The following is an 11,350-nucleotide window of genomic DNA, read 5'->3' as shown; positions in this document are numbered from 1 at the left end:
CCGTTCGTCGTCGGCGGAAGAAGGTTTTTTTCTTTCAAAAACTCCATCATGTTTTCTCGCACCTCGACTTGCAGTTTTTCGCCGAGCATGGAAGTGGCGGAATCCAAAGATTGGTTCAATATTTTCAAGCTGTCCAACACCCGCACCGTGTCGTCGAACGTGTAAAGCGCAATTTTCGAAGAGCTCTTGGCGATCGTAAACAGTTTGTCTTCCAACGAAACGTGACGACACGTCTCTTTGTATTTTTCTTCTTCTTCTTCCGCTTCTTTTTTTTCTTCTTCTTCTTCGTCGCGAGGGGCGGTCATTTTAAAAAAGCTGAAACAGTTGGAAAACGAACTGCTCAAATTCAAAACTTGATTGTCGAACCACGAGTTGTGAGCGTACACGTTGATGACGGGATCCAGCTCGATTCGAGCGCCGTAACTCATGTTGCAGCTGTTGTGAGCCAAACCGATCGTTTTTCCCGTCCAATGACAGTGATCTACCACCACGTGATCTTCGAACAACGTCATCAGCTTGTCGTGCTGTGTCGCGTAGGCTTTGCTCAACGTTTCGTTTCCGTACAATATTTCTCTCGTTCCCGGTTTTCTACCGTCACCGCACAGTTGATAAGCTTTGCTCAGCATCACGTTGTAAAAAACGTCGTATTCGGGACGCGAGGCTCCGTACGCTTTCACCATGTCGCTTTTAACGTTTCGTTTATTTCGGTATACAATTGCCCCGGAGCAAACTGATACGAAGAAAACACCACCAGTTTGTCAAACGTACAACCTTGCGCTTTGTGAACGGTCATCGCGTAAGCCAAAATAAGCGGATAGTTTGTTCGACTCGAAACCACCGTTTCCCCTTCTTAATGCCTTTCTTCGATTTTTTCGATCGCCGACGTTTGCTTTTCGTTATCGAATCTAACGTATACGCAACGTTCGTCTATTTTAGTTATCATTCCCAACGAACCGTTGTGCAAACGTTCGTTCAAATTTTTAACCAACATTACCATCGCTCCCACTTTAACTTCGACTTTTTGAGGCAACTGAAACGAATAACCGCGAGCGTTGTAATCGCTGCTCGTAAACACGTGCGTTTTTTCGTTTTTGATCAGACTCAACATGTAACGATTGTGAACGTTGCATTCGGCGTTTTTAAAATAAAGCCGAGGAACGTTCAAAGGCAAATCTTCTTCGTAACGCGAATTGAGAATCGACAAAGTTTTACTCGACACCGTCCCAACGCGAATTTCGCAAAGCATGCTCGCAAACGCTTCGTCTTTTTGTCGTCTCGACGTTTTCAGTTCCACTTTCGCAAAGTTCATTTCTTTCCAAGTTTCGCTTTCAAAACAATACTTTCCGCTCACCGGCGATATTTGAAAAAAATCACCGCTTACGATCACTTGCACTCCTCCAAACGGTCTTTCGTTTCCTCTAGCCTCTTTCACCGATCGATTTAAAAGATCGAAATAACTCCCGTCCAACATGCTTATTTCGTCTATGAACAACACTTCCAATTCGTTCCACGTTTCTTTCGCGATTTCGTTCATTTGTTTTTTTAAGCCGTTTCCGATTCCGATTCCGCCTAACGAATGCAACGTTGTTCCGTCTTCGAACAGACTAGCGGCTATTCCGGTGCTTGCCGTCATGCGACATTCCGTTCCGATCGATTTTAAGTAACGATAGCATTTTCGAATCATGTAACTTTTACCACAACCACCACTTCCTGTTAAAAAAACGTTTCTTTTAGCGTCGACGTTTTTCATAAACGAAATTTCTTGTTCTTCTTCTTCTTCTTTTTCTTCTCGATCTGGTTGTTTTTTATTCGTCATTTTTTTTTTTCTTTACGAATATTTTTTTTTTTTCGATGAAATTGATGAGTTTTTTATATCTTTTTTAATGTTGGTTCAGCTGTTCTCCGACGTAAAACCTCGTTGTCTTGGTAATGTATTGAAGCTACTTGCTACATGGTTTCAAACGTGGAAAAAGTAGTCAACGATTCCATCACCGGAGGAGGTTATGTTCAAGCTCACGTAGTTCCTCTTTTTCAACTAGACACTCTCACTTTGAACAAGGTGTATTCGACTGTCGATTCTACTTTTTACAAAAAACCCATCAAAGTAAACTTACCTTTGAAAGCGGATCGTCGTTGGACAACCATTAAAAACGCCATGCCTTCGTATTCTTTGCTCGAATTTAAAAAAACCCTCGAACAGCACATGGTCTTTTACAGAGCGGAGAGAAAATTTTGCAACAACGACCCTTCTGTCAAACGAACCATGATTTTGAACAACAACAAAGAAAGATCGTACGAAGTTCGCGATGAAATGGATCTCTTTTGCGTGCAACTCGTCGATACTTCTAACCCTGAAACCGTGATGAAACTCATCAAAGAATGTGTCAATTATCAAAACACCATTTGGAATCGCGAACATTTTGAAAATCCTTGGAAGGCTAAAAAAATAATGAACAACGAGTTTGTCGTTCAAGAAATCGACGCTACGGAATTTTGCATCGATAACAGCGAAAGATTGAGAAAATTTTTCACTCCTTTTTATCCTGAGGCAGAACAAATTAACGCTGTCGATATTACATTGTAAAAAAAATTTTATTTTTCTGACATTAAAAAAAATATTTTTTTTCTTTTAATTTGTGTTTTTTTTTCAGATTGCTTAAAAAAAAAAAAAAAAAAAAAAATGTCATTTTACACTCGTTTGGAAGTATACGATGATCTACTCGTTTGGAAATACGCGATGAAGTATCTAGTTGTTTGGAAGTATACGAACAACAATGCAATAAAATCCTGTTTGGGATTGACGTCGATTGGAAAGAAAACGATTGGAGAAAAAAATTGTATCAGTACGACTTAATTCCCTCGCTCGATCCTTCGGTTGTTCGTAAAATAAAAGTTCGTTACATTCACAACCTTAAAGAACTCGTTATTTTAGATCGAAAACTTAACGAGTTTGACTACAATTATCCCGGTCTTACTTTGGTTAACGCTTTGATGTCGTCTTTTAGCAAGCAAATAGACTTGCAAGAACGAACGTTCGAAGACGAACACGAGAAACTCAAAACCGATTACGAAAAAATTGAAACACGACTAAAAGATATGCGTGAAGAAATGTTTGACGTGTATTACTTTGGCAATAGGATGACACCAGGTTCTAAAAACGCAATCGATTTTGGAAATACTCCTCATCATATAACGCGACTGTATATTCAAGACGAATGTTTAGACAATGATGGAAACGTAGTTTCTTCGATAACGAATTTTTCCATCGATATCGGATTGAACGATAACAACTTGGTTTGGAAAACAAAATTGTTCGATCGTGTCAAAGCGTTTTTGGCGTTAAAATCCACAACTCCTCATTTTTCAACTTCGGACGCAGTCTCTTTTGTTCGTAAAATAAAAGTTTGCTATTTTACCGATAATTCATTTGCTATTTTACCGATAAATCATTTTACACTAGATCGCGAAGTGAACGAATCTGATTGTAAACACCCCAAAAGAATGTTCGTAAAAGCGGTGTTGAGCTCGATTAACCGACAAGTCATTTTACATGCTGGAATATTCGAAAAGGCGAAAGAAAAACTCACCTCCGAAATGAAGCTTATCGAAGACAGCGTTCAAAAAATGTACGAAGATATGTTTTGTGAAAGCGAAACGATACAATCGCACGAATTCGAATACGACACGTGCTCGCATTGTAATACAGATGAATACGGCGACTGGGAAGAGAACTTTTTTGTTTGCAACTTGTGTAAAACTAAAAAATACGATATATAAAAATTGATATATATGTATATATAATGTTTACATATAATTCTTACATATGTTTACATATATAAATGTTTACATATAATTCTTATAGATGGAAAAAAAAAGAAAAATAACAAATACAGAAGTGGATAACGAAGAAAAAAGACAGGTAAGAAGATTAAAATTTGAACAAATTGCTAATCAAATTGCGAGCGATTGGAAACGATTGGGAAGACTGTTAAACATAGACGAAGACGAACTTGATTGTATCAATATCGATTACAGATTTATAAGAGAAAAATCCTTTAAAATGATAAACAGTTGGTTTAAACGAGAACAACGAACAAGAAACGAAAAAGATATCGAAAAAGAACTGTCGCTTAAAATTCAACTTATAGGTCGATACGATATTTGTGCGAAAAACGATTTTTTATTTTAGACGGAAAAAAAGAAACCACCTCCTTTGGTTATACAACAACAACAACAACAACAACAACAACAACAACAACAACAACAACAACCTCAAGTCGATCCTTCCGGTTTAAAAGGAAAGGGTTTAAACCCTAACCAAAGATTGTCTTTTTATAACGACCAAATAAAAAAATTCTAATAAAAAAATTGTCATTTCTTTTTTTTTCAGATGAATATTAATTGTTCTTGCAAACGATGCGAAAAGAAACGATTCGAAAAAAACTCGCTAGAATGGAAAACGTTTCGTTTCATGCAGAATATTCGAAAAAAAAAAGAAGATATTCGTCAACTCAGAAAGATTGATTCGATTTGCTGCAATTGTGCGTGTTGTCAAGTCGAAAAACAATTGAAAAAAGAAAAAAAAGAATCGCTTTTACAACTCTCAAATGATAATTAGTCGATTGGTTAGAAAATCACAAATGTTTTGCTAATCTTTACAAAAGAAAAATGTTCGTTGACAATTTGTTTGCAAATTACGACGTTTACGTTGTAGACAAAACATCGTTATCTCATTGTAGAAATCACGCTCGTACAATAATTCAAAACGAAGAAGGAAAATCTATGATTATCGACGATAATCCTTGTTTGTGTAATTTTTTATTTATGTAATTTTTTTTTGTTTTTAGCATATTAATAATAAAATGGTGCGCATTCTTCATTTGTCAAAAAGCGGACTTAGAAAACCGAGACTGACCAACGTGAAAAAAGTCCCAACGATGGAAGAGTATCTCGTTATATCTCCTCATCTCACCGCGTTGTACAGCATTCATCCTTTTCCCTATCCGAGAAATTCTCATGTTAAAGATTATCCACTTCTTAAATCGATCAGAGGAGACATTTACATTATTCAAAATGATGAAAACGGAGACACCGTCGATATCGCTAAGGATATAATGATTCGATTACCCGAAATAATGAAGATTGACGAACAACAACGAATAAAAATGAACGACAGTTTACATATATTTTAATACAACAGTTAAATATATTTTAATAAATTTTTTGATTTTTTTTCAGTTATATAATAATGAAATACCAAGAATTTATCAACGCTATTGCTCCTCGTATTGGAAAAGATTGGAAAAAAATGGGAAGAGAGTTAGGACTCTATCAACATCTTTTGGACTCTATCGATTACGATTACGAACGAGAAAAATCTTACGAAAAATGCTATGAAACCATTAGAAGATGGTTAAGAATTAGAGGTTACTCGATGGAGGATGAATTAACGAATGACGAATATGTTTATTGGAATCATATATTTACCAAAATAGAACGAAAAGATCTATTGTTTGTTTATTTAGTTGCTTAATAATATAAAATACATATTTTTTTATTTAGATAAAAAAAAATCTCTTTAGTAAATACAATGTCTACTCCTCACACTAAAGCTGATAAAATCCTCTATCTATTGACGGATGTTGAATGTCAGATTTTAGTCATCGGTAAAGACTATAAAGCGGAAGTCATCGATAATGACTATAAAGCGGAAGTCGAACGAGGAAAAAAAGAAGCATACGATATGTTTAAAAAATTATGTGAATTGATTGAACAGTACATCGCTTCCCCGCAAAAACAAGAAGATTTAAAAAGTTCCGTACGTAAGACCAACAAATTAGCCATGACTTATTTAAAAAAATGGAAGAGATTGAAAAAAAGATTGCACGAGCATTACGCACACAAAAAAACATCTTTTTCGGTCTGCTTTGTTTGTGAAATATATATGGAAAAAAACTCTGTTTACTCGACAATGTGCGATATTTGTCGTATTCCTTTATGTAACAGTTGCGAACTTAAACATCGAGCAGTCCATAGAAATGTCGACAACGACGAATCGGTGATCGATTTTTCGCTATTCAATTCTCATTTATAAACTATTATCATTGATAAAACGTTGTTTTTTTTGTTGTAATTGGTGTTGGTTTTATCGGTGGTGGTATATGAGTAACACGAGTGTTGTTAGTGAAACTGTTATAATTAGGTGAAACTGTTGCAATCCAATCGATAGCAAATTGAAGCTGTTGAGTTTTTTCTTTTCCAAAATATAAACCAAAAAAAACAATAATAAAAAACGTTATCAAACTGGCTATTTTATTTTGTTTTATTACGTCAATTATTTGTTTAATACAACTTTTTTTCTCGGTGTTTTCCATTTCTCTGTTAATGTTTTAGTTTACATCGATATATATATATTTTTTTGTTCTTATTTTTAAACGGTTTAAATTACTATATTTAGATGAACTGTAAAAAAAAATGCAACCACTGTTATGCTCGATTTGATCCATACAACACCAACGAATGGGAAGATGTGTGGAAATTCAGAAATCGTTATTTGTTTATCCTTTCGCTCGACAAAGAGAACCTCGTTCCGTTTAATGAAATAAATACACTTTTAAACGAAGCAAACAACGATCGAAACACGAATATCGACGAAAGGGAAATCAAAAGTGCCATTACTATCTTTCTTCAAATTGCTGTAAACATTACTGATTTTGTTGATCGATTAAGAACTTGCGCTTATCTATGGGGTGTATCAAAACAAATCGAAAATATATTATATTGCATTACTAAATCAACAATGTTAAAACGTCTGCAAGACTTTATCGATACTCAAACCGTATTGTAAAAAAACTTATTCTTTTATAAACCAATAATCGTAATGAATCGGTTTTATTCTCTTTATGCGTTTTTTCTCTTTTCTTTTTTTCCACCATCTTCTCAACCTCATAAATGGATTTTTAATCGTCATATCGATATGAATCGTTTGATGTAATGTTCGTCGAAGTTGGTAACGCGACAAACTTTTTCTTAGGTGATAATTTATCAAGAGCTTTCTTCACCAAATATCGACTTGCACTTTCGGTAAACGCCAATTGAAGAGGTGACAATATTTCAACAGCCTTGTTGGTTAATTCACCTCCTCCTCTCTGTCGTTTTCTCTTTGATGTTTTTTTTGTTGTTCTCTTTCTCTTGTTTAATCCGTTTCCACGATAAGGATAAGGAGGCATATATCTTCTTCCGCTCATTTTTTTTTCAAATAAAAAACCAACCATTCAACACAAAATATATATTACACTATATAACCTCTTTTTATTGTTTCACATCGTTACTTTATCTCTTTTAACCACTATCTTTTTCATCATTTTCACTCAATTAAATTAATTTAATTAACACCTTTTATATTTTTAGATTAGGCATATAAAAAAATATTGTTCGTGTTATTTATTTTTCAAAATATCGATCGAACTGTAAACCGACGTTTCTCGAACTCGATCAACTTCCAAATGGTGATGAGTTAGATCGTTTTTGGTTAACACTAGAACATGCTATTTTATTTAAATCAGCTCTAACTAAAATCGACTACGATCGCGATGGAAATCGTTTGATATTTATCACTTTGTCAAAAAACGAACATGTTTATATTGCAAAATACGACGATTATAAAACCCTTGTCGATATTGAAAAAGATATTCTAGAGGAACGTTTCGAATTCGACGAATACGGATCGGAAGAATATGTATACATCACAAGCGATTTTTGTGTAACAATTGAATAACTTTATGTTTATATTGTCATATAACTCCAACTCTTCCAGCAATAACACATTTATTTTTTTATTCGTTTTAAACGATATTTTTTTTTTCGTCATTGAATAACTTTATGTTTATATTGTCATATAGCTCAAACTCTTCCAGCAACAATACATTTATTTTTTTATTCGTTTATACGGTATATTTTATATTATACGGTATATTATATAGTATATTACATATTATAGTATATATTACATATTATAGTATATTACACGGTATATTTTATTCTGGGAATTTCCCAGGGAATTTCCCTAAAAAAAATGCAAAATATACTGCAGATTTTTGTTCATTACACCCGTCTTCGTTTTGTTTTACCCCCGGTTTACTTTTTTGTTTACTTTTCTCTGCATTCTGATTGGTCGGTTTACTTTTTTGTTTACTTTTCTCTGCATTCTGATTGGTCGGTTGGCGGACCCCCCGCAATGGTTTGTTTACTTAAGGGCCGTCGTTTGTTTACTTAAGGGCCGTTTTCTCTATATATACCGGTGCGTTCTTCAAAATTTCATTTGGGCGAAAGCCCCAAAGGAGATCAGACGGCGAAGCTCTGCTCAAATTTTTTTCTAAAATGGCGTCGAAGGAAGGTAACTTTGTTGTTCGTTTTATTTTTTCTTTATTTATTAAAATGCGCGGTTTAGTATATTTGGAGACTGGGAACTAGTTATATTTTAAACGGTGTTTTTTTCATTATTTTACACGGTGTTTTTTTTCATTATTTTATACATATATTTGTTGTACACATTTTCTTTTTTTGTATTTTTTCTATATTGGATGCTGTTTCAGATGTGTTTATTTTTCAGCAATTCTCTATTCACATTTCTGTTTCCAGAGGACGAAAACGTACATGTCACCATGTACACTTCCACCTTTCTCTGATTGGTTGCTCTCATCACGTGATCATGACCTCATCATTGTCGTCACGTTCCATCACGTGATCATGACCTCATCGTTGTCGTCACGTTCATTAACGTCGCAATCACGTTGTGTCGTCGTGCAAGCACAACTCCCCAACTTGATTGCGACGTTAATGAACGTGACGACAACGATGAGGTCATGATCACGTGATGGAACGTGACGACAATGATGAGGTCATGATCACGTGATGAGAGCAACCAATCAGAGAAAGGTGGAAGTGTACATGGTGACATGTACGTTTTCGGACTCTGGAAACACATCATCAGGGATCAGCTTGCTGACGAACTTCATAAACCAGTGACTCATCATTTCAGCAGAAGAAGAGTGATTGTGAACAACATTGATGAAATATGGGCTGCTGATTTAGTCGACATGCAATCATTTTCAAAATTCAACAACGGAGTAAAATACTTGCTCATGGTGGTTGATGTGTTTTCAAAGTACGGATGGATTGCACCCTTAAAAAGTAAAACGGGTCTTGGTGTGGGTAACGCTTTAAGCAAAATCTTCGAAGAAAGAAGGTGTTCGAAAATGTGGGTGGATAAAGGAAAAGAATTTTACAACAAGCACGTGAAAGCGTTGGGTGTACAATTATGTTCCACTGAAAACGAAGAAAAAAGTTGCGTCGTTGAGCGATGGAACAGAACGATGAAAGAAAAAATGTTTAAATTCAGCAAACAACATCAAAAAATACATTGACGTTTTAAATGAAATGGTGACAAATTACAACAACACAAAACACTCTTCCATCAAAATGACTCCAGTTGAAGCCAGCGATAAAAAGAACAAAAATAAGGTTTGGATGAACTTGAATGGAAAGGTGCAAACAAGAAGACAAGAACCGAAATTCGTCATGGGTGACAAAGTGAGGATCACTAAAAAGAAGTCCAATTTTGAAAAAGAGTACACGCAGAGATGGACTGAGGAGGTTTTCACGGTATCAAAAATTCAGAACACGGATCCTCCCAAGTATAAAATTACCGACGCCAAGAAAATGGCGAAGAAATACAAGGCACTTTTTACAATCAGGAAATGCAAAAGACTCATCAAGATATATTCAGAGTTGAAAAAATCATTCGAAAGCAAAAGAACAAATCATTGGTCAAATGGCAAGGATATCCAGACTCATTCATCTCGTGGGTGAATCATAAAGAATTGATACGTTTGCAAAAATGATATAAATAGTTTTCTTTTCATATAAAAAGGAAATGGAAAATAATCGTGTTAAGATGATGGTTCTAACTGAACCTTTCATTGAAGAATATCTCAAAATCGAAGATTACGAAGAAGGATACAAAAATACACCCGTTTGCGAAACATACCATTAAAAAATTTACAGCTTTGAAAATGATTTGGATTTCACCATTACTCGTGAACATGATACTGGAGCTTTTGAATTGAAAGTAAAGTGCGGAACGATTAATTATATAAAATGCGAAATTGTAAAAGATGATATATTTGAGTATGCTTGCAATAAAATAAATAAAAATGAAGAACAAAATAACATATATGGAGAATTTAAAAGTAAAATGGTGGAAAAAATATATGAAGAATTATACACAGATCATAAAAATGATCTAAAACATTTTATTTCATTTATAAAAAAATTTTATCACCATTGAAAATTTTGACGGAAGCAAATTATCGGTTGGAGAAATTTACTCAGCAACTAAACCAATTCAATATCAAAAGGTCCTTTTGTTTTGAGGACTCCCGTTTTGTTTTCGCTGGGTGTGTTGGAAAGCCAAAGTTTGGAAACGAATGAACTGACGGGATACTCCATGTCCTTTCTCGGTTTTAACGAAAAAAATGGAAAAAGCGAAGAAGAAAGAAAATTCATCGAGGTGACTGAAAAAATATCGAAATTTCTTCGCAAACAAGTCATCAAAATGAATCCTTTGTTAAAAAAAGGAAGAAGAACGAAAAAAATGATCACAGAAGACTTGTCCATCTTTAATACAAAAACAAACAGTGCACCTTTATTTTTCGGAAAGTTGTTCACAAAGAAGTGGAAAAAATATTGAAGTGACTTCTTTGTTTTACAAAAAGAAAACAAAAGAAGATGGGACAAAGTGTGTGAAGGAAAATAAAATGATCATTAAAACAAATCCTCTAGAGTGCATTCAAAAAAAGTACTTTGCCATCGCCCATTTAAAATTTGAAGGTATTTTTATCGGTGCGCAGATTGAATCCATCCAAGTCAAACTTCCCGAAGTCGCAATCACAAAAATTGCACCCTCTTTTCAAAGCATCATAAGCGAGGGTTTGGATTTAGGAGAAATGGAATCTGATGATGATATAAACATGTAAAATTCTTCGAATTTCGGAAAACAGAAATATTTTTAAGATCCAAAGGATCCATGGAAAATTCTTCGAATTTTTAAATTCTCACGCAAATTTAAAAATGATTAATGCCGAAGGAATTGTTTTTCCGAACGAGCCTCTTACAAACTTTCAATTGATAAAGTCCGCAAAAAAGCTCAAAATAAAAAACTTTATAGGTGTTTTTGTCACAGACGAATTGCCAAAAATGCCAAGGAAAAAAGAATGCGAAATTGTCAACAGAGGGGACTCGAGCACAAATGGTTTTCATTGGGTGTGCTGGTACAAAGACGGGGACAAAA

The 11,350-nt window shown here is 34.6% G+C and overlaps 1 protein-coding gene across 1 annotated transcript; it reads right to left on the bottom strand.

The window, feature by feature from the left end:
- Nucleotides 1-850: 850 nt before the first annotated feature.
- LOC149890492 (ATP-dependent DNA helicase PIF1-like) lies at nt 851-1,750 on the bottom strand. The gene has a single exon (XM_090081036.1). The coding sequence runs from the start codon at nt 1,748-1,750 to the stop codon at nt 851-853; it is 900 nt and encodes a 299-aa protein (XP_089937162.1).
- Between the last annotated feature and the right edge of the window lie 9,600 nt (nt 1,751-11,350).

The sequence above is a fragment of the Hydra viridissima genome, unplaced genomic scaffold (genome assembly GCF_058129835.1).
Source record: "Hydra viridissima isolate aposymbiotic clone 2 unplaced genomic scaffold, HvirCarnegie_v1 scaffold_3, whole genome shotgun sequence".
Lineage (NCBI taxonomy): Eukaryota > Metazoa > Cnidaria > Hydrozoa > Anthoathecata > Hydridae > Hydra > Hydra viridissima.
Note: the sequence above shows the minus strand (reverse complement) of the source record. Positions and strands in the feature narration are given on the sequence as shown.

Excerpts from the sequence above, each read along its gene's own strand:
- LOC149890492 (XM_090081036.1), bottom strand. The coding sequence starts at position 1,750 with ATGAAAAACGTCGACGCTAAAAGAAACGTTTTTTTAACAGGAAGTGGT.